At 48.3% G+C, this 23695-nt stretch overlaps 1 protein-coding gene across 5 annotated transcripts in view; it reads left to right on the top strand.

Annotated features, from left to right (window-relative positions):
- WIZ (WIZ zinc finger) overlaps positions 1 to 23695 on the top strand; it is a 122872-nt gene that overhangs the window by 52707 nt on the left and 46470 nt on the right. For all 5 annotated transcript variants that reach the window (XM_063931659.1, XM_063931660.1, XM_063931657.1 and 2 more), the window contains exons 2-3: positions 10546 to 10876; positions 11533 to 11590. In XM_063931659.1, the coding sequence (XP_063787729.1) occupies positions 10654 to 10876; positions 11533 to 11590 (281 nt within the window). In that variant the 5' untranslated portion in view covers positions 10546 to 10653. The remainder of the gene's footprint in view (positions 1 to 10545; positions 10877 to 11532; positions 11591 to 23695) is intronic.

Below are 23695 nucleotides of genomic sequence, written 5' to 3'. Positions count from 1 at the left end.
CCTCAAGTCGTTGAACCCGTACTTACAAGTGTTCAAGTTCAAGATGGAGTCTCTGAGAGCGGTGATCTCAGGTCTGGAAGAGGGGGAATTCTTGGTGTCTCTGGATATCAAGGATGCATGCCTTCATATTCCGATTTGGTCGTCTCATCAGGCTTATCTAAGGTTTGCATTACAGGACTGTCACTACCAGTTCCAGGCCCTACCATTTGGCCTCTCTACGGCACCGAGGTAATGACTGAGATGATGTTTCTCCTCCTCAAACAAGGTGTGAACATAGGGGGTCATTCTGACCCGATCGCTCGCTGCAGTTTCTCGCCGTTGGGAGGGCGGTGCGCGGCGGCTGTGTAACGTCACACGCAGCCGCTGCGGGCCGGGGAGCGACGAGTAGCTCCTGTTCAGCACGCTAAAGCTGCGCTGGTCGGGACCTACTCTGGAAGTGCAAAGGCATCGCCGCTGTGAGATGCCTTTGCACTTCTGTGGGGGGGGGGGGGGGGGCGGCACTGACATGCGGGGCGGACTAGCCTTGTGCTGGGCGTCCCCCCGCATGTCAGTGTGAATGATCGTAGCTGTGCTAAATTTAGCACAGCTACGATCAACTCGGAATGACCCCCATAATACCGTTCCTGGATGATCTGCTGATCAAAGCACCATCCAGGGAGAGGTTGTTGGAAAACATTACCCTCTCAACCCGACTACTCCAGGATCACGGGTGAATTCTGAACCTACCAAAATATCATCTGGAACCAACACGGAGGCTTCCGTTTCTTGGGGATGATACTGGATACGGAGGCACAGAAGGTATTCCTTCCTTAAGACGAGGCATTGGTAATCCAGTCGATGGTACGGGATGTTCTAAAACCAACCTGGATATCGGTGCATCTATGCATTCGCCTCCTGGGGAAGATGGTAGCCTCTTACAAGGCGCTACAATACGTAAGGTTTCACGCAAGGCCCTTCCAGCTGGATCTGTTAGACAGGTGGTCCGGTTCGTACCTTCACATGCACCAGAGGATCCGTCTGTCGCCAAAAGCCAAGATTTCTCTTCTGTGGTGGCTTCACATTTCTCACCTGACCGAGGGCCGAAGGTTCGGGATTCAAAATTGGATTCTGCTAACCACAGATGCAAGCCTCTGATCACATCTTCTTGAATTTCACGCCAATTCAGGTTCAGTCGGACAATGTGACGGCGGTAACGTACATAAGAACGAAGAGCAGAGCAGCAGTGTCAGAGGTGTCAAGGATTCTCCTCTGGGCAGAAAAAAAGCTGTGGCATTGTCAGCAATCTTCATCCCGGGAGTAGACAACTGGGAAGCAGACTTACTCAGCAGACACGACCTCCACTCAGGAGAGTGGGGAATTCACCTGGAGGTGTTTGGGTGCTTGACACATCGGGGAATGCCACAAATCGACATGATGGCTTCTCGTCTCAACAAGAAGCTCAAGCGGTATTGTTCCAGGTCGAGAGACCCACAAGCAATGGCCGTGGATGGGGATCCCGGATAGGGTTATTCCAACCTTGATCCAAGCCAGAAAGGGGGTAACGTCTAAACATTACTACCGTATTTGGAAGAAATACGTCTCTTGGTGTGAGAACAGGAAATTTCCTGCGGTGGAATTTCAACTGGGACGTTTACTCCTTTTTCTGCAGTCAGATGTGGTTGTGGGCCTACGTTTGGGCTCCACAAAAGTCCAGATTTTGGCCTTATCCATTTTCTTCCAGAAACAATTGGCTTCTCTACCTGAGGTTCAGACATTTTTGAAGGGGGTTCTGCACATCCAACGCCACCTTGGGATCTCAACATGATGTTGCAGTTTCTGCAATCGGAATGGTTTGAGCCTTTACAGGACATTGATGTAAAGTTTCTTACGTGGAAGACAGTCACACTGTTGGCCTTGGCTTCAGCAAGACGTGTGTCGGAGCTGGGAGCGTTGTCTCGCAAGAGCCCTTATTTGATTTTTCATGAAGATAGAGCTGAACTTAGAACTCGTCAGCAATTTCTTCCTAAGGTGGTGTATGCGTTTCATATTAACCAACCTATTGTTGTACCAGTGGTTACTGACACCTCTGCTACTTCAAAGTCCTTGGATGTTGTAAGGGCTTTGAAGATCTAAGTGAAGTGGACAGCTCGTCACAGAAAATCTGACTCGCTGTTTGTTCTCTATGATCCCAGTAAGATTGGGTGTCCTGCTTCTAAGCAGTCTATTGCTTGCTGGATCAGGCTTACTATCCAGCATGCTTATTCTACGGCAAGCCTGCTGGTTCCAAGATCTGTACAGGCCCACTCTACTAGGTCGGTGGGTTCTTCCTGGGCGGCTGCCTGGGGTGTCTCGGCTTTACAGCTCTGCCGAGCAGCTACTTGGTCAGGTTTGAACACGTTTGCTAAGTTCTACAAGTTCGATACTTTGGCCTCTGAGGACCTTCAGTGTGGTAAATCCGTTCTGCAGGTACCTCTGCGCACTCCCAACCAGTTTGGGAGCTTTGGTACATCCCCATGGTACTAATGTGGACCCCAGTATCCTCTAGGATGTAAGAGAAAATAGGATTTTAATTACCTACCGGTAAATCCATTTCTCGTAGCCTGTAGAGGATACTGGGCACCCGCCCAGTGCTTCGTTTATTCCTGCACTGTTACTTGGTTAAGTATTGTTGGGTCACCTGTTGCTGTTCCTGGTTTAAAGTTTGGTTAACTTGGCTTTCCTCTAGTTTGTGTGTGCTGGTTTGGAATCTCACCACTATCTTTTCTATCCTTCTCTCAAAGTATGTCCGTCTCCTCGGGCACAGTTTTCTAGACTGAGTCTGGTAAGAGGGTCATAGAGGGAGGAGCCAGCCCACACTATCAAATTCTTAAAGTGCCCATGGCTCCTAGTGGACCCATCTATACCCTATGGTACTAATGTGGACACCAGTATCCTCTACAGACTACAAAAAAGGATTTACCGGTAGGTAATTAAAATCCTATTTTCTGCATTGTACCTGTGACTGTGTGTGCCTATAGCTGCTGTGTGAATTATTTTCTGTATATCACACATATTGCTATATTCTGTATCCTGGGGATTTAAGTGCATCAGGATCTCATATACCATATAGTGTTCCACAAGATATACTGTTCAGTATTTTCCACTGTGTGTTTTAGTCACTTGATACCGCTTAAATCCTCTGTTGTGCTGTGAATTTGCAGTCACATAACACTGGGGGGTTTTGTCGGGTATTGTGTTTGTCTGGCTATATTGTACTGTTACGCCCTACGGCTACATTCCCAATAATGTCTGCTACACAGTGCTGCAAACACGCAGATGCTCCTGCATCATGCAGTGCTGACGTCACGGATTTATCTGAGGAAAAGATTTCTGCTGAGGGTTCAGGTAGTTGGGTGTTCAACCTCCGTCCCCCCTCCCCCTCCCCCCTAGTCAGCCCGCAGCACCTGTGGCACATCAAGACACACCTTGGGCTGCATTTTCCAATATCCTGACTACGCTTGTAACACTGCTTACGCCCCCTGTGGGACCTCCTGTGCCATTAAAGCCACATATTGTCCCTGTAGTTAATCCACCATGGGCGGATACTCTGTCAAGCCAGTTCTAGCAATTGAATCAGTCCTTGGTTAAACAAAAACCTAACCCTCGCCCTACTGGGACCAAAGGGTCATCGAAGCGGGCCATTTCTTCCTCACAATCTACTAATATTTCGGATGATTCTTCCAAATCGGATGGGGAATATACTGAACCATCAGATGCTGATACTGCTGCTTCTGATGATGATTCTACAACACAGGTTGATGTCCCTGACCTAGTGGAGGCTATCAAGCTGATTCTTCAGATTGATAATGACGTTGACCCTCCTGACATGTCTAAGAAACCTGATAAGTTCAAACATCAGAAGGTTACTAAATTAGTTTTACCACATTCTGACCATTTAATTGACATACGTCAAGAATCCTGGGGGTAAATTTACTAAGGTGGGAGATTTTTAGAACTGGTGATGTTGCCCATAGCAACCAATCAGATTATATCTATTATCTGCTAGAAGCAGCTAGATAAATGGTAAGTAGAATCTGATTGGTTGCCATGGGCACATCACCAGTTCTAAAAATCTCCCACCTTAGTAAATTTACCCCCTGGTCTTTTCCAGGAAATACATTTTCCCTGTCTAAAAAGTTGCTAGCTCGTTATCCTATTTCTGCGGAGTTGAGTAACAAGTGGGAAACCCCGCCACCAGTGGACTCACATGTAGCCCGTCTTGTGGTGTCATCTACTCTGCCTGTCACCATCGTCACCTCTTTGAAGGAACCGACGGATAAACGTGTGGAAGGTTGCTTGAAGTCTATTTACAGCCTTAAAGGTGTTGTACATAGACCCAGTATGGCAGCCTCTTGGGCTGCAAAAGGCATTGAAGCATGGGTTCAAGCTATTGAGGAAGAGCTTCATTTTTCTGACACTGCCAGACAATATCTGTCATATGTTACCACAGCCTCCCATTATATTCAGGAGGCGGCCTCTGATGCAGGCGTTATGGCAGCTAAGGCATCTACTACGTCTACGCCGAATTCTGTGGTTACGGTCCTGGTCGGTGGACCTGGACTCTAAGATGACCTTGGAAGTGCTCCCTTTTAAGGGAGATATACTATTTGGGGAGGATCTGAACAAGATTGCGACCGACTTGGCATCGGCCAAGACTGCGTTTCTCCCAAGTACTAATCCTTCGGCTCCGAAGGCTAAGAGTACTACTTTTCGTTCCTTTCGCCCTCCAGGTAAATCAAAGGGTCAGGCGTACCCGAGACGGTCTTGCACTTGCAAATCCTCTAAGCCCAACCCTAAACGTTCTTGGGACGCCCATCAGCCTGCTTCCAAACCCGACAAGCCTGCTGCGTGACGGGGCGGGCCTCCCCCTGGGGGACCCCAGGGTGGAGGCCGACTTCTGCAGTTCGTCCAGGTATTGTTAAAGACCACTTCGGACGCCTGCGTGCAGGAAGTGGTCTATCACGGGTACGCGATCTCCTTCAGGAGACATCCCCCTCGCCAGTTTTGCTCGACGGTTATCCCTTTGGATCCGTTAAACGCACAAACTCTACATTTGGTTGTACAATCCCTCCTGGATACTGGAGTGATTTGTGCCAGTGCCTCTGTCTCAGAGAGGCAGGGGATACTATTCAACGCTGTTTCTGGTTCCGAAGCCGAATGGATCCTCCCGGCCTATACTCAGCCTCAAATCATTGAACAAATTTGTCAGGGTATCCAAATTCCGTATGGAAACCCTGCGCTCTATTATACTGGCTTTGGAACCCAAGGATTAAATGGTATCCCTGGACATACAGGATGCTTACCTACACATACCTATTGCCATGTTGCATCAGTAATGGCGGTCATGACGGCCCTTCTCCGCCGTCAGGGTATCTGGATCCTGTCGTATCTGGACGACTTGTTGAGCCTGGCGATCTCCGCAAAAGTTCCTCTCCGTCATTTGGAACTGACGGTCCAATTCCTACAAGCCCACGGGTGGCTCATCAGCTGGAAGAAATCCTCGCTGGTCCCTGCTCAGAGCATGGTGCACCTTGGGGCGTTACTGGACACCCACAACCAACGTTTGTTCTTGTCTCCAGAGAAGTTCCTGAAACTTCAGGACAGAATCAGATGCTTCCTCTCTGGTCCAAGAGTGTCGATACACTTGGCGATACAAGTACTAGGCCTCATGGTGTCGGCTTTCGACCTGGTAGAGTACGCTCAATTTTATTCCTGCCCTCTACAGAGGTTAATCCTTTCCAAGTGAGATGGCCTGCCTCACCGGATCAGGTCTCAAATGATCTCCTTGACTCCGGGGGTTCGTCTGTCACTGAGCTGGTGGCTACAGGATGAACAGTTGAGCAGGGGCCGTCCCTTCTTGATCTCCAACTGGGTCCTCCCGACAATGGACGCCAGTCTGCGAGGTTGGGGCACAGTGTTGGAGCAAGACTCTCTCCAAGGAATCTCTCCTCCCGATAAATATTCTGGAATTGCGGGCAGTGTTCAATGCGCTGAAACTTGCTCTGCCTCTGGAACAGAACAGGCCTGTTCAAGTACAGTCAGACAACGCCACCATGGTGGCATACATAAATCATCAAGGCGGCACTCGAAGCCGCATGGCAATAATGGAAGTGTCAAAAATCCTTCAATGGGCGGAACGCCATCTGCCAACCATATCGGCAGTGTTCATTCCGGGAGTCCTCAACTGGGAAGCGGACTTCCTCAGTCGTCAGGACGTACACTCCGGAGAGTGGAGTCTTCATCCTGAAGTCTTTCAACTCCTAGTGGACAAGTGGGGCCTACCAGATGTAGACCTGATGGCGTTTCGTCACAATTACAAGGTTACGGTCTTCAGAGCAAGAACAAGGGATCATCAAGCAGCGTTCGTGGACACACTGGCAATTCCATGGAACTTTCGGAGGCCGTACGTGTTCCCTCCGGTGTCTCTTCTGCCCAGGGTGATACGGAAGTTCAAGCAAGAAGGAGGAATACTAATTTTAGTCGCTCCAGCGTGGCCCAGACGGCATTGGTTCTCAGACCTGCAGGGTCTCTTGATAGAGCGTCCTCTTCTACTTCCTCGACGACCAAACCTCCTCGTACAGAGCCCTTGTGTCTACCATGACCTGGCACGACTGGCTTTGATGGCGTGGCCTTGAAGCTTCACTCCTGAGGGCCAAAGGATTCTCTGAGGCAGTCATTCAAACTATGTTAAAAGCCCGTCAACCGGCTTCGGCTCGGATTTATTATAGGGTCTGGAATTCTTACTTCACCTGGTGTGCTACTAAGAATTATGATGCATACAAGTTCAGCACTTGCAGACTTTTGGCTTTTCTTCAACAATGCCTGGACTTAGGCCTTCGTTTGACCTCCCTCAAGGTTTATAGGTTTGCCTTGTCGGTGTGGTTTCAGAGAAAAATTGCGTCTATTCCTGACGTTCATACTTTCACAAGGGGGTCCCTCCTGTGGCTCCATGGGATCTGTCTGTTGTTCTGAATGCCCTGCAAGAGTCTCCATTTGAACTTCTTGACTCTGTGGACATTAAATGTCTTATGCTTAAGCTCGTTTTTCTGTTTGCTATTGCCTCTGCTAGGAGGGTGTCGGACTTAGGTGCTTTGTCCTGTCATCCACCCTTTCTGATTTTTCACCGTGACCGGGCAGTTCTTAGAACTCGAACCGGTTATCTACCCAAGGTGGTGTCATCTTTCCACCTGAATCAAGAGATTGTGGTTCCGGCCTTTATTTCTCCTGGTTTGTCTTCCAAAGAGTGGTCTTTGGATGTGGTACGGGCTCTCCGTATATATGTGGAGAGGACTGCCTCCATCCGGAGGTCACATTCTCTTTTTGTCCTTTATGGTTTTCACAAACGTGGCTGGCCTGCGAATAAACAAACTTTGGCCAGATGGATTAGAATGGTGATTGCACAAGCTTATGCGCAGGCTGGGCTCTCAGCTCTTGCTGCTATTAAGGCCCATTCTACTCGGACCTTCTTGGGCGCCCCGCCGTGTTGCATCCCTGGAACAATTGTGCAAGGCGGCTACGTGGTCCTCGGTGAACACGTTCATTAGGTTCTATGCCTTTGATACTTCCGCTTCCCAGGATGCTTCCTTTTGGACGCCGGGTTCTTGTACCCACTTAAGTGCGTCCCCTCCCATGAGGAACTGCTTTAGGACGTCCCCGATGTTATTCCCTGTGGAATATACCAGTGTAACCCACTGCAGAAAAGGAGATTTTATGGTAGACTTACCATAGTTAAATCTTTCTGCGAGGTACACTGGATTCCACAGGGCGCCCACCCTGACGCACTTAGCTTCTTTGGGTTTGTATGGCATTAGCCGCTGGTCCCTTCTCCTTTCGTGAGAATGTGGTTCTATGTGGCTAACATCTACCGTCTCTATTTTACCTGCTACTGCATTGGACTGGTTACGAAACTGAGCTCCAGTGCCTGGAGGCGGGGCTATAGAGGAGGCGGTGCAGTGCATCCTGGGAACAGTCAAAGCTTTAGCCTGTTAGTGCATCGAATCAAGATCCAACTCTACACCCCCAATGTTATTCCCTGTGGAATCCAGTGTACCTCGCAGAAAGACATTCAACTATGGTAAGTCTACCATAAATCTCCTTTTTGTTACTACTCCGCTGGTATCGGACATTGTTGGTTGTTAAGATTCCAAATAAAATGTGGCAGAATTCCGTTCATTCCTCAACAATAAGGACACTTTATAACATTCATCATTACGTAGTATTTGATTCACTATGGATACAATCATTGCTTTTGCTGCACAGGATGGTGAAATAGGACTTGATTCTTCCTTAGGGCCCTGAATATAAAAGTGAATATAAAAATAAAGCGGTACCTGTAAAAAAGAAAAAATTGTTAATATTAAAATGTTTACACTCTTTTGAGTGAATGTGGAAGAGGAGGTAGCCGGCAACACTTTATTACTGCTGAATGTCCATGAATTCCTACCTTTCCCTGTGCTAAACTTCAGTGCCGTGGAGCTCACTGATTGCAGGAACCACCGGGTGCCAATTGAAAAGCCGCTGGACGCCGCTATGAGCACTGCGGCTCCGATGTTGTTCGTCCGCGGCTGATGGTGGTTGGTAATGCTGGCGGTGCTTCCGAGTACCGCTGAGTCCAGGGCTGGTAGCGTTCCCGTGTCCTGCTGTGTCCTCCGAGATGTACTCCGGCGTGATGCCGGTGTCAGCTGAAGCTGCAGCGGGTTCTGCTTGTGTTGCGGCTGTTGATGGATTCTCCTCTTTGGGGTGTAAATGATGATCTCCAACGCGTTTCATGCACTTTAATGCACTTTTTCGAGGAGTGAAGTAATTACCAACCACCATCAGCCGCGGACGAACAACATCGGAGCCGCAGTGCTCATAGCGGCGTCCAGCGGCTTTTCAATTGGCACCCGGTGGTTCCTGCAATCAGTGAGCTCCACGGCACTGAAGTTTAGCACAGGGAAAGGTAGGAATTCATGGACATTCAGCAGTAATAAAGTGTTGCCGGCTACCTCCTCTTCCACATTCACTCAAAAGAGTGTAAACATTTTAATATTAACAATTTTTTCTTTTTTACAGGTACCGCTTTATTTTTATATTCACTTTTATATTCACGTCTTTTATCTAACATTTCATCAAACATCCCTAGCGCTTTCTTTTAAACATCATAAAAATCCAATCTAAGAAAGCAGCTCAATCCCTTAGCGCAGGCAATTAAATACATCTGCTTCCTTAGGGCCCGTTCAGACTTCCAGCCTAGAGAAATACATACTGTACTGCCTGGGAAATGCTTCTAGCTTACCATAGATGCTGCTTTCCTGATGATGTTGACAAATAAACAATATTCCCTTAAAAATCAAACCTTTAAATTCCATTTCGGCCTGATGCTTGCTCGTTACTACTGCAGGAACCTGTCGTCACTCATTGGCCAGAGATGACCAGTTTGCCATCTGTATGGAACAAGTAGCTGCAAAAAGGTTTCCGGTCTCTAGGTCGACACAGTGTCTAGGTCGACCACTTGGTTGACAAGCTTCTAGGTCGACATTGTCTCCAGGTAGACATGTTCTAGGTCGACAGGTCAAAAGGTCAACATGAGGTTTTTTTTTTTTCATTCCTTTTTATTTTTATTTTTTTTATTCTTTTCCCTTTTTCATACTTTACGATCCACGTGGACTACGATTGGGAACAGTCTATAAGTTGACTTGGTCACTAGGTCGACATGGCAAAGATCGACACATGAAAAGGTCGACATGAGTTTGGTTTTTTAAAATCATTTTTTTTAACTTTTTCATACTTTACGATCCATGTGGACTACGATTGGGAATAGTAACCTTCGCTCACCATGTGAGGGGACATGGTGCACTAATTGGGGTTCCCTGTCACTGTACGGCGAAAACAACACCAAAAAAACATTTTAAAAATTCATGTCGACCTTTTGACCTGTCGACCTAGTTACTGTCGACCTAAGTGTGGTCAACCTTCCATACCACACCCCTGCAAAAGTGTTATTGCTTACAGTATGTGATTTCTAACAGGAAGGGACATTTCTCTTTCAGAGGCTTGGGCATCTTATGAAGCTTTCCTCTGCACTGTTAGCCTTGGCAACAATTTCATAACAGTGTATATGGGTTTGGTTGCCAATGTAACTTTTTAGGCATCTGTTATTAGATCACTGTGTGCACCTGTGTGTGAAGTCACTGACACCTGTCCCCACAAGAATGACTTCACTTGGGGGAAAATAAAAGTGAAGGCCAAAGCTTTCTATTTTGTGTAAGACCTAGCACATATCAGCAATACACGGAATAGTCTATGTTTCTGCCAGGCAAAGAGTACGCTAATCCTACCAGGATTACATTTAATTTTGCTGACATTTAATTTTTGAAGAAATGCCTATAATTGATTTAGTAACTGTTATCACATTTACTAGAAATGATTAAACTAACTCTCAAGCATTTTTTTTTCTTGTCTCCAACCCCCCCCTTGCCCCCTACCACCACCTTTACTGGCTTATGTGTTACCTCCCTGTGATGTCCGACTCCTCCCACCAACCAGCTATCACATACCTCTGTCTTTGATCTCTTTCTGGTGTGCTAGGTCCCACGCACTCCCATTCTGTTTTCCATTTAGTCTGCCTGCTTACCCTCTCCACCCATCTTCCTCATGGAGGATGTTCACCCCTCATACCTCTCAGGACAGGAAGATGTGGATAACCTACCCTACCCAATAACATCCATTGGGCAAAATGATACTTGTGCCCCTATACCAGGAGGTGTGGAGATTGTCCTTGTGGGGGGAGGAGAACCCACAGTTGGAACATATCCTGAGGAGACCGGTGTCCTTGCCTCTTACTCTCACATGGGATTCAGAGAGGAGAACAGAGAAGGTGAGCAGTATTGGTAGTCAAGATATAACTTTTAATCTTTTTTTCCTATATACATTTGTGGCGTTACTGCATTTAGAAAAGGATTTTTTTTTTTCTGTCATAGTCCAGTGCTCCAGCTGGTACTGCTCTATTCCCTTGTATATATTAATGGACAGGCCTAGAATGTATCCATGGGCCTAAGTAGTCCTAAAACAGAAAGATTTACTGCTGACCCCTGACTCTTATAGGCCCTACACATTTGGCGATATAACTGAACGACATGAACGTTCTCGTTCATTAATGAACGAGAACTCGTTCATATCGTTCAGTGTATAGGCACCAACTATGAACAATGCACGTCCCGTACACACACACACACACACCCCCTGCCGCCAGGTCGCCCGTTGGCTGTATCCGCCATCGGGCAGCTCGGTAGCGGATCGCCGAGTGTGTAGGGCCTATTAGTGGTTATGTCTATAGGTCTAATTTTACAGTATTCAGTAGAATGTCCCAAGTTTGTTGACCCTCAACAGAGAGGTCTCACTCCCCTAATATAGGCCATAAAGGTCAGGTGAATGTGTCATTCTAATGTCTCCTCATTTAGCAATAGACAGAGTAGCAAGGAAGCAAATGATCTACCAATTTAATTTGCTTCATAATGACTTCTTTTTTATTAGGCATGAGACTGACCAATCCCAGAGATCCAAATGAAATTGGCTGTGGCATCATGGGGCGGTAAGTACTACTGTGTAGTGGGCATTATGTGCTTTGATAGAATGTAAAAATGAACTGTAATCTGAAAAAATGTTTTTATTAATTGTGCCTAGCAAAGGGAGCCCTTCAGTTATGACGTACCAGGAATGTTGGTTCCAAATATTACAATACATGAGCCCCTGACAAACTCAGGCCAAATCTCCAGGACTCTAACATTACCAGTGGCATTTGCAATTAATAAATAGGCCTCCTGTTGATCCAACAGCCAGTATTTCATCCATAGCATTCAATAAATAGGTTAATTTCCCTCCAACCAACACATTATTAATAATTCCCACAATAAGCCACAACCTTAAATTACCTTACATTACATGAGGAACCACCTAACATTATACCCCTTTTCTCTGACGTCCTAGTGGATGCTGGGAACTCCGTAAGGACCATGGGGAATAGCGGGCTCCGAAGGAGGCTGGGCACTCTAGAAAGATCTTAGACTACCTGGTGTGCACTGGCTCCTCCCACTATGACCCTCCTCCAAGCCTCAGTTAGATTTCGTGCCCGGCCGAGGTTGGATGCACACTAGGGGCTCTCCTGAGCTCTTAGAAAGTAATAGTCTTAGATTTTTTTATTTTCAGTGAGACCTGCTGGCAACAGGCTCACTGCAGCGAGGGAGTAAGGGGAGAAGAAGCGAACTCGCCTGCTTGCAGCCGGATTGGGCTTCTTAGGCTACTGGACACCATTAGCTCCAGAGGGATCGACCGCAGGCCCAGCCTTGATGTTCGGTCCCGGAGCCGCGCCGCCGTCCCCCTTACAGAGCCAGAAGCAAGAAGATGGTCCGGAAAATCGGCGGCATGAAGACTCTGTCTTCACCAAGGTAGCGCACAGCACTGCAGCTGTGCGCCATTGCTCCTCTCACACACTTCACACTCCGGTCACTGAGGGTGCAGGGCGCTGGGGGGGGGGGCGCCCTGAGGCAGCAATAAAAACACCTTGGCTGGCTAAAATACCTCAATATATAGCCCCAGGGGCTATATATGAGGTAAATACCCCTGCCAGAATTCCATAAAAAGCGGGAGAATAGGCCGCGAAAAAGGGGCGGAGCCTATCTCCTCAGCACACTGGCGCCATTTTTCCCTCACAGCTCCTGCTGGAAGGAAGCTCCCTGGCTCTTCCCTGCAATCTACAGTACCAGTAAGAGGGAAAAGAGAGGGGGGGCATTAAATTTGGCAGTATATATATTTTATTGAAAAGCAGCTATTAGGGACATAACTCAGTTAGTCCCTGTATATATATATAGCGCTCTGGTGTGTGCTGGCATACTCTTACTCTGTCCCCCCAAAGGGCTTTTTGTGGGTCCTGTCCTCTGTTTGAGCATTCCCTGTGTGTGTGGAGTGTGTCGGTACGGCTGTGTCGACATGTTTGAGGAGGATAATGATGTGGAGGGGGAGCAGATGCCTTTAGCAGGGATGTCACCCCCTGGGGGGCAGACACCTGAGTGGATGAGTTTATGGCAGGAAATGAGTGCACGTATAGACTCCTTACATAAAAAATTTGACGACATGCCGACTGTGGGACAGCCGAGTCTTCAGCTCGTGCCTGTCCAGGTGTCTCAAAAGTCATCAGGGGCTCTGAAACGCCCGCTATCTCAGATGGCACAAGTAGATGTCGACACGGATACTGACACCAGTGTCGACGACGATGAGTCAAATTTAATGCCCGTTAAGGCCATTCACTGCATGATTGAGACAATGAAAGAGGTGTTAAATATTTCTGATTTACATCCAGGTACCACAAAAAAGGGTATTATGTTTGGGGAGAAAAAACTACCTGTAGTTTTTCCCCCGTCAGATGAATTAAATTAAGTGTGTGAAGAAGCGTGGGCTTCCCCTGATAAGAAATTGGTAATTCCTAAGAAGATACTAATGGCGTTCCCTTTCCCGCCAGAGGATAGGTTACGTTGGGAAACACCCCCTAGGGTGGATAAAGCGCTCACACGTTTGTCTAAAAAGGTGGCACTACCGTCCCAGGATACGGCCGCCCTTAAGGAACCTGCTGATAGAAAGCAGGAGGCGATCCTGAAGTCTGTATATACACACTCAGGCATTATACTTAGACCAGCTATTGCGTCAGCATGGATGTGCAGTGCTGCCGCTGCGTGGTCAGATAAACTGTCAGAAAATATTGACACATTAGACAGAGACACGATTCTGCTAACAATTGACCATATCAAAGACTCAGTCTTATACATGAGAGATGCACAGAGGGAAATCTGCCGGCTGGCATCTAAAGTAAGTGCATTATCCATCTCTGCTAGGAGATGCTTATGGACTCGCCAGTGGTCTGGAGATACAGATTCCAAAAGGCACATGGAAGTTTTGCCTTATAAAGGGGAGGAATTATTTGGGGATGGTCTCTCCGACCTAGTTTCCACAGCAACGTCTGGGAAGTCAGCATTTTTACCCCATGTCCCCTCACAGCCTAAGAAGGCGCCATTTTATCAGGTTCAGTCCTTTCGGACCCAGAAAAACAAGCGGGGAAAAGGAGGGTCTTTTCTGTCTAGAGGCAGAGGTAGGGGAAAAAGGCTGCAGCAAACAGCAGGTTCCCAGGAACAAAAGTCCTCCCCCGCTTCCTCTTCCAAGTCCGCCGCATGACGGTGGGGCTCCACAGGCGGAGCCAGGTACGGTGGGGGCCCGCCTCATGAATTTCAGCGATCAGTGGGCTCGCTCACAGGTGGATCCCTGGATCCTTCAAATAGTATCTCAGGGATACAAGCTGGAATTCGAGGCGGCTCCACCCCACCGGTTCCTAAAATCTGCCTTGCCGATTGCTCCCTCAGACAGGGAGGCGGTGCTAGCAGCGATTCACAAGCTGTATTCCCAGCAGGTGATAATCAGGGTACCCCTACTTCAACAAGGCCGGGGTTACTATTCCACACTATTTGTGGTGCCGAAACCGGACGGTTCGGTGAGACCCATTTTAAATTTGAAATCCTTGAACACATACATAAAAAAAATTCAAGTTCAAGATGGAATCGCTCAGGGCGGTTATTGCAAGCCTGGACGAGGGCGATTACATGGTATCCCTGGACATCAAGGATGCTTACCTGCATGTCCTCATTTACCATCCTCACCAGGAGTACCTCAGATTTGTGGTACAGGATTGCCATTACCAATTCCAGACACTGCCGTTTGGACTCTCCACGGCACCGAGGGTATTTACCAAGGTTATGGCGGAAATGATGATACTCCTTCGAAAAAAGGGAGTTTTAATTATCCCATACTTGGACGATCTCCTAATAAAGGCACGATCCAAGGAACAGTTGTTAGTGGGAGTAGCACTATCTCAGGAAGTGCTGCGCCAGCACGGCTGGATTCTGAATATCCCAAAGTCACAGCTGGTCCCCACGACACGTCTAATGTTCCTGGGAATGATTCTGGACACAGTCCAGAAAAAAGTGTTTCTCCCGGAGGAGAAAGCCAGGGAGTTGTCTTCTCTAGTCAGAGACCTCCTAAAACCAAAACAGGTATCGGTGCATCACTGCACGCGGGTCCTGGGAAAGATGGTAGCTTCTTACGAAGCAATTCCATTCGGCAGGTTCCATGCCAGAATTTTTCAGTGGGACCTGTTGGACAAGTGGTCCGGATCGCATCTTCAGATGCATCGCTTGATAACCCTGTCCCCAAGAACCAGGGTGTCTCTTCTGTGGTGGCTGCAGAGTGCTCATCTTCTGGAGGGCCGCAGATTCGGCATACAGGACTGGGTCCTGGTGACCACGGATGCCAGCCTACGAGGCTGGGGGGCAGTCACAAAGGGAAGAAACTTCCAAGGACTATGGTCAAGTCAGGAGACTGCCCTTCACATAAATATTCTGGAACTAAGGGCCATTTACAATGCCCTAAGTCAAGCAAAATCCCTGCTCCTACACCAGCCGGTGCTGATCCAGTCAGACAACATCACGGCAGTCGCCCATGTGAATCGACAGGGTGGCACAAGAAGCAGGATGGCAATGGCAGAAGCCACAAGAATTCTCCGATGGGCGGAGAATCATGTACTAGCACTGTCAGCAGTGTTCATCCCGGGAGTGGACAACTGGGAAGCAGACTTTCTCAGCAGGCACGACATCCACCCGGGAGAGTGGGGACTTCATCCAGAAGTCTTCCAAATGATTGTAAATCAATGGGGTCTTCCACAGGTGGACATGATGGCGTCCCGCCTAAACAAAAAACTAGAGAGGTATTGCGCCAGGTCAAGAGACCCTCAGGCGATAGCTGTGGACGCTCTAGTGACACCGTGGGTGTACCGGTCAGTTTATGTGTTCCCTCCTCTACCTCTCATACCAAAGGTATTGAGAATAATAAGAAAGCGAGGAGTAAACACAATTCTCGTGGTTCCGGATTGGCCAAGAAGAGCGTGGTACCCGGAACTTCAAGAGATGATCTCAGAGGACCCGTGGTCTCTGCCGCTCAGACAAGACCTGCTACAGCAGGGGCCCTGTCTGTTCCAAGACTTACCGCGGCTGCGTTTGACGGCATGGCGGTTGAACGCCGGATCCTGAAGGAAAAGGGCATTCCGGAGGAAGTCATTCCTACGCTTATTAAAGCCAGGAAAGAGGTCACAGCAACTCATTATCACCGCATATGGCGGAAGTATGTTGCATGGTGTGAGGCCGAAAAGGCCCCAACGGAGGAATTTAAACTAGGTCGATTTCTGCATTTCCTGCAAGCAGGAGTAAATATGGGCCTAAAACTGGGCTCCACTAAGGTACAGATCTCGGCTCTGTCGATTTTCTTTCAAAAAGAACTAGCTTCAGTACCTGAAGTTCAGACATTTGTTAAAGTAGTGCTGCATATTCAGCCCCCGTTTGTGCCCCCTGTGGCACCTTGGGATCTCAACGTGGTGTTGAGTTTCTTAAAATCACATTGGTTTGAACCACTAAAAACCGTGGATCTGAAATATCTCACGTGGAAGGTGGTTATGTTATTGGCCTTGGCTTCTGCCAGGCGAGTATCAGAATTGGCGGCTTTGTCCTGTAAAAGCCCTTATCTGATTTTCCATATGGATAGGGCAGAATTGAGGACTCGTCCCCAGTTTCTCCCAAAGGTGGTGTCAGCGTTTCACCTGAACCAGCCTATTGTGGTGCCTGCGGCTACTAGGGACTTGGAGGACTCCAAGTTGCTAGACGTTGTCAGGGCACTGAAAATATATGTTTCCAGAACGGCTAGAGTCAGAAAATCTGACTCGCTGTTTATCCTATATGCACCCAACAAACTGGGTGCTCCTGCTTCTAAGCAGACTATTGCTCGTTGGATTTGTAATACAATTCAGCTTGCACATTCTGTGGCAGGCCTGCCACAGCCAAAATCTGTCAATGCCCATTCCACAAGGAAGGTGGGCTCATCTTGGGCGGCTGCCCGAGGGGTCTCGGCTTTACAACTTTGCCGAGCTGCTACTTGGTCAGGGGCAAACACATTTGCAAAATTCTATAAATTTGATACCCTGGCTGAGGAGGACCTGGAGTTCTCTCATTCGGTGTTGCAGAGTCATCCGCACTCTCCCGCCCGTTTGGGAGCTTTGGTATAATCCCCATGGTCCTTACGGAGTTCCCAGCATCCACTAGGACGTCAGAGAAAATAAGAATTTACTCACCGGTAATTCTATTTCTCGTAGTCCGTAGTGGATGCTGGGCGCCCATCCCAAGTGCGGTTTATCTGCAATACTTGTACATAGTTACTGTTAACTAAATCGGGTTATTGTTGAGCCATCTGTTGAGAGGCTCTGTTGTTCCATACTGTTAACTGGGTTTCATATCACGAGTTGTACGGTGTGATTGGTGTGGCTGGTATGAGTCTTACCCGGGATTCAAAATCCTTCCTTATTGTGTACGCTCGTCCGGGCACAGTATCCTAACTGAGGCTTGGAGGAGGGTCATAGTGGGAGGAGCCAGTGCACACCAGGTAGTCTAAGATCTTTCTAGAGTGCCCAGCCTCCTTCGGAGCCCGCTATTCCCCATGGTCCTTACGGAGTTCCCAGCATCCACTACGGACTACGAGAAATAGAATTACCGGTGAGTAAATTCTTATTTTGTACAGAAACCCCCCTGAACAACCCCTCCCAGCATAAAACTAATTCCTCCTCCAAATTATATTGATTCCCCACACATACATCTTTTCCAACCTGTGCACCTTTTTGTCTTTATGACCGAATTATCTGTTGTCCCCATATTCCCTCCTACCACATCCTAGATAAGTGTGCTGCCTGGTTCCCTTGCTACCTCTCCTCCATCCTTCCCTCTCTTATCCAGGGTGACTTCAATATTTCACAGGACAAATCCACAGATGCACTGCCTCTAAGCTGCCCTTCTTTTCTTCCATCGATGTCATCCAATGTACCTCCACCTTCCACTCCAGTGGTCACTCGCTTGATCTAATCCTAGTTGATTTCCACCTCCGCTACATCCATAAATTCACTAACTTCCATCTCCCTCTTTCGGAGCATCATCTTAACACTTTGGGGTACATTTACTAAGATTCGTATTTTCCAGAATCATGTCCAAGTTCAATCACGAATGACATCGACAGTGTAAAATTGCAACTTTTTGAATTGATTACGATGGATTTACTAAGCTGTCGTATTCGGGTTTTTCTTTTGTTCCGATGTCGATGTCATTCGTGGTTTTTCTCTATCGTCCTAGTGGATGCTGGGGTTCCTGAAAGGACCATGGGGAATAGCGGCTCCGCAGGAGACAGGGCACAAAAAGTAAAGCTTTCCGATCAGGTGGTGTGCACTGGCTCCTCCCCCTATGACCCTCCTCCAAGCCTCAGTTAGATTTTTGTGCCCGGCCGAGAAGGGTGCAATCTAGGTGGCTCTCCTAAAGAGCTGCTTAGAGAAAGTTTAGCTTAGGTTTTTTATTTTACAGTGAGTCCTGCTGGCAACAGGATCACTGCAACGAGGGACTTAGGGGAGAAGAAGTGAACTCACCTGCGTGCAGGATGGATTGGCTTCTTGGCTACTGGACATCAGCTCCAGAGGGACGATCACAGGTACAGCCTGGATGGTCACCGGAGCCTCGCCGCCGGCCCCCTTGCAGATGCTGAAACATGAAGAGGTCCAGAATCGGCGGCAGAAGACTCCTCAGTCTTCTAAAGGTAGCGCACAGCACTGCAGCTGTGCGCCATTTTCCTCTCCGCACACTTCACACGGCAGTCACTGAGGGTGCAGGGCGCTGGGAGGGGAGCGCCCTGGGAGGCAAATGAAAACCTATTTGGCTAAAAAATACCTCACATATAGCCTCCGGGGGCTATATGGAGATATTTAACCCCTGCCAGAATACACTAAAGAGCGGGAGACGAGCCCGCCGAAAAAGGGGCGGGGCCTATCTCCTCAGCACACAGCGCCATTTTCCTTACACAGCTCCGCTGGTCAGGACGGCTCCCAGGTCTCTCCCCTGCACTGCACTACAGAAACAGGGTAAAACAAGAGAGGGGGGGCAAAATAGTGGCAAAAATTATATTATAAAAGCAGCTATACAGGGAGCACTTATTATAAGGCTATCCCTGTCATATATAGCGCTTTTGGTGTGTGCTGGCAAACTCTCCCTCTGTCTCCCCAAAGGGCTAGTGGGGTCCTGTCTTCGTTAAGAGCATTCCCTGTGTGTCTGCTGTGTGTCGGTACGTGTGTGTCGACATGTATGAGGACGATATTGGTGTGGAGGCGGAGCAATTGCCAAATATGGGGATGTCACCTCCTAGGGGGTCGACACCAGAATGGATGCCTTTATTTATGGAATTACGGGATAGTGTCAACACGCTAAAGCAGTCGTTTGACGACATGAGACGGCCGGACAATCAGTTAGTGCCTGTCCAGGCGCCTCAAACACCGTCAGGGGCTGTAAAACGCCCTTTGCCTCAGTCGGTCGACACAGACCCAGACACAGGCACTGATTCCAGTGGCGACGGTGACGAATCAACCGTATTTTCCAGTAGGGCCACACGTTATATGATTTTGGCAATGAAAGAGGCGTTACATTTAGCTGATACTACAGGTACCACTAAACAGGGTATTATGTGGGGTGTGAAAAAACTACCTATAGTTTTTCCTGAATCAGAAGAACTAAATGATGTATGTGATGAAGCGTGGGTTGCCCCCGATAAAAAGATGCTAATTTCAAAGAAGTTATTGGCTTTATACCCTTTCCCGCCAGAGGTTAGGGCGCGCTGGGAAACACCTCCTAGGGTGGACAAGGCGCTCACACGCTTATCTAAACAAGTGGCGTTACCCTCTCCTGAGACGGCCGCACTTAAAGATCCAGCAGATAGGAGGATGGAAAATATCCAAAAAAGTATATACACACATACAGGTGTTATACTACGACCAGCTATAGCGACAGCCTGGATGTGCAGTGCTGGAGTAGCTTGGTCAGAGTCCCTGATTGAAAATATTGATACCCTGGATAGGGACAATGTTTTACTGTCTTAAGAGCAAATAAAGGATGCATTTCTTTATATGCGTGATGCACAGAGGGATATCTGCACACTGGCATCACGGGTAAGTGTTATGTCCATTTCGGCCAGAAGAAGTTTATGGACGCGACAGTGGTCAGGCGATGCGGACTCAAAACGGCATATGGAAGTTTTGCCGTATAAAGGGGAGGAGTTATTTGGAGTCGGTCTATCAGATTTGGTGGCCACGGCTACAGCCGGGAAATCCACCTTTTTACCTCAAGCTACTCCCCAACAGAAAAAGACACCGACTTTTCAACCGCAGCCCTTTCGTTCCTTTAAAAACAAGAGAGCAAAGGGATATTCATATCTGCCACGAGGCAGAGGAAGGGGGAAGAGACACCAACAGGCAGCTCCTTCCCAGGAACAGAAGCCCTCCCCCGCTTCTACAAAAGCCTCAGCATGACGCTGGGGCTTCTCAAGCGGACTCGGGGGCGGTCGTCTCAAGAATTTCAGCGCGCAGTGGGCTCACTCGCAGGTAGATCCCTGGATCCTGCAGATAATATCTCAGGGGTACAGGTTGGAACTAGAGACAGATCCGCCTCGCCGTTTCCTGAAGTCTGCTTTACCAACGTCCCCCTCCGAAAGGGAGACGGTTTTGGAAGCCATTCACAAGCTGTACTCTCAGCAGGTGATAGTCAAGGTACCTCTTCTACAACAGGGAAAGGGGTATTATTCCACTCTATTTGTGGTACCGAAGCCGGACGGCTCGGTAAGACCTATTCTAAATCTGAAGTCCTTGAACCTGTACATAAAGAAGTTCAAGTTCAAAATGGAGTCACTCAGAGCAGTGATAGCGAACCTGGAAGAAGGGGACTTTATGGTGTCCTTGGACATCAAGGATGCGTACCTCCACGTTCCAATTTACCCCTCACACCAGGGGTACCTCAGGTTCGTTGTACAAAACTGTCACTATCAGTTTCAGACGCTGCCGTTCGGATTGTCCACGGCACCTCGGGTCTTTACAAAGGTAATGGCCGAGATGATTCTTCTTCGAAGAAAAGGCGTATTAATTATCCCATACTTGGACGATCTCCTAATAAGGGCAAGGTCCAGAGAACAGCTAGAGATGGGATTAGCACTGTCTCAAGAAGTGCTAAAACAGCACGGCTGGATTCTGAATATTCCAAAATCCCAGTTAATGCCGACAACTCGTCTGCTGTTCCTAGGGATGATTCTGGACACGGTTCAGAAAAAGGTTTTTCTCCCGGAGGAAAAAGCCAAGGAGTTATCCGAGCTTGTCAGGAACCTCCTAAAACCAGGAAAGGTGTCTGTACATCAATGCACAAGAGTCCTGGGAAAAATGGTGGCTTCTTACGAAGCAATTCCATTCGGCAGATTCCATGCACGAATTTTCCAGAGGGATCTGTTGGACAAATGGTCAGGGTCGCATCTTCAGATGCACCAGCGGATAACCCTGTCTCCAAGGACAAGGGTATCTCTTCTGTGGTGGTTGCAGAGTGCTCATCTATTGGAGGGCCGCAGATTCGGCATACAGGATTGGATCCTGGTGACCACGGACGCCAGCCTGAGAGGCTGGGGAGCAGTCACACAAGGAAGAAACTTCCAGGGAGTGTGGACGAGCCTGGAAACGTCTCTTCACATAAACATTCTGGAACTAAGAGCAATCTACAATGCTCTAAGCCAGGCAGAACCTCTGCTTCAAGGAAAACCGGTGTTGATCCAGTCGGACAACATCACGGCAGTCGCCCATGTAAACAGACAGGGCGGCACAAGAAGCAGGAGTGCAATGGCAGAAGCTGCAAGGATTCTTCGCTGGGCAGAGAATCATGTGATAGCACTGTCAGCAGTGTTCATCCCGGGAGTGGACAACTGGGAAGCAGACTTCCTCAGCAGACACGACCTTCACCCGGGAGAGTGGGGACTTCATCCGGAAGTCTTCCACATGCTGGTAACCCGTTGGGAAAGACCAATGGTGGACATGATGGCGTCTCGCCTCAACAAAAAACTGGACAGGTATTGCGCCAGGTCAAGAGATCCGCAGGCAATAGCTGTGGACGCGCTGGTAACGCCGTGGGTGTACCAGTCGGTGTATGTGTTTCCTCCTCTGCCTCTCATACCAAAAGTATTGAGAATTATACGGCAAAGAGGCGTAAGAACGATACTAGTGGTTCCGGATTGGCCAAGACGGACTTGGTACCCGGAACTTCAAGAGATGATCACGGAAGATCCGTGGCCTCTACCTCTAAGGAGGGACTTGCTTCAGCAGGGTCCCTGTCTGTTTCAAGACTTACCGCGGCTGCGTTTGACGGCATGGCGGTTGAACGCCGGATCCTAAAGGAAAAAGGCATGCCGGAAGAAGTCATTCCTACTTTGATTAAAGCAAGGAAGGAAGTAACCGTGCAACACTATCACCGCATTTGGCGAAGATATGTTGCGTGGTGCGAGGATCGGAGTGCTCCGACGGAGGAATTTCAACTGGGTCGATTCCTACATTTCCTGCAATCAGGATTGTCTATGGGTCTCAAATTGGGATCTATTAAGGTTCAAATTTCGGCCCTGTCGATTTTCTTTCAAAAAGAATTGGCTTCAGTCCCTGAAGTCCAGACCTTTGTTAAGGGAGTGCTGCATATACAGCCTCCTGTGGTGCCTCCAGTGGCACCGTGGGATCTCAATGTGGTTTTGGAATTTCTAAAATCTCATTGGTTTGAACCACTAAAAAAGGTGGATTTAAAATATCTCACATGGAAAGTGACCATGTTACTAGCCCTGGCTTCGGCCAGGAGAGTGTCAGAACTGGCAGCTTTATCTTACAAAAGCCCATATCTGATTTTCCATTCGGACAGGGCAGAACTGCGGACTCGTCCGCATTTTCTCCCTAAGGTGGTGTCAGCATTTCATCTGAACCAGCCTATTGTAGTGCCTGCGGCTACAAGTGACTTGGAGGACTTCAAGTTACTGGACGTTGTCAGAGCATTAAAAATATATATTGCAAGGACAGCTGGAGTCAGAAAATCTGACTCGTTGTTTATATTGTATGCACCCAACAAGATGGGTGCTCCTGCGTCTAAGCAGACGATTGCTCGTTGGATCTGTAGCACAATCCAACTTGCACATTCTGTGGCAGGCCTGCCACAGCCTAAATCTGTAAAGGCCCACTCCACAAGGAAGGTGGGCTCATCTTGGGCGGCTGCCCGAGGGGTCTCGGCATTACAACTTTGCCGAGCAGCTACGTGGTCAGGGGAGAACACGTTTGTAAAATTTTACAAATTTGATACTCTGGCTAAGGAGGACCTGGAGTTCTCTCATTCGGTGCTGCAGAGTCATCCGCACTCTCCCGCCCGTTTGGGAGCTTTGGTATAATCCCCATGGTCCTTTCAGGAACCCCAGCATCCACTAGGACGATAGAGAAAATAAGAATTTACTTACCGATAATTCTATTTCTCGGAGTCCGTAGTGGATGCTGGGCGCCCATCCCAAGTGCGGATTATCTGCAATAATTGTACATAGTTATTGTTAACTAATTCGGGTTATTGTTTAGGAAGCCATCTTTCAGAGGCTCCTCTGTTATCATACTGTTAACTGGGTTTGATCACAAGTTGTATGGTGTGATTGGTGTGGCTGGTATGAGTCTTACCCGGGATTCAAAATTCCTCCCTTATTGTGT

This window comes from Pseudophryne corroboree, chromosome 6 (assembly GCF_028390025.1).
Source record: "Pseudophryne corroboree isolate aPseCor3 chromosome 6, aPseCor3.hap2, whole genome shotgun sequence".
In the NCBI taxonomy this organism is placed as follows: domain Eukaryota; kingdom Metazoa; phylum Chordata; class Amphibia; order Anura; family Myobatrachidae; genus Pseudophryne; species Pseudophryne corroboree.
This window is presented reverse-complemented; position numbering and strand designations above follow the sequence as displayed.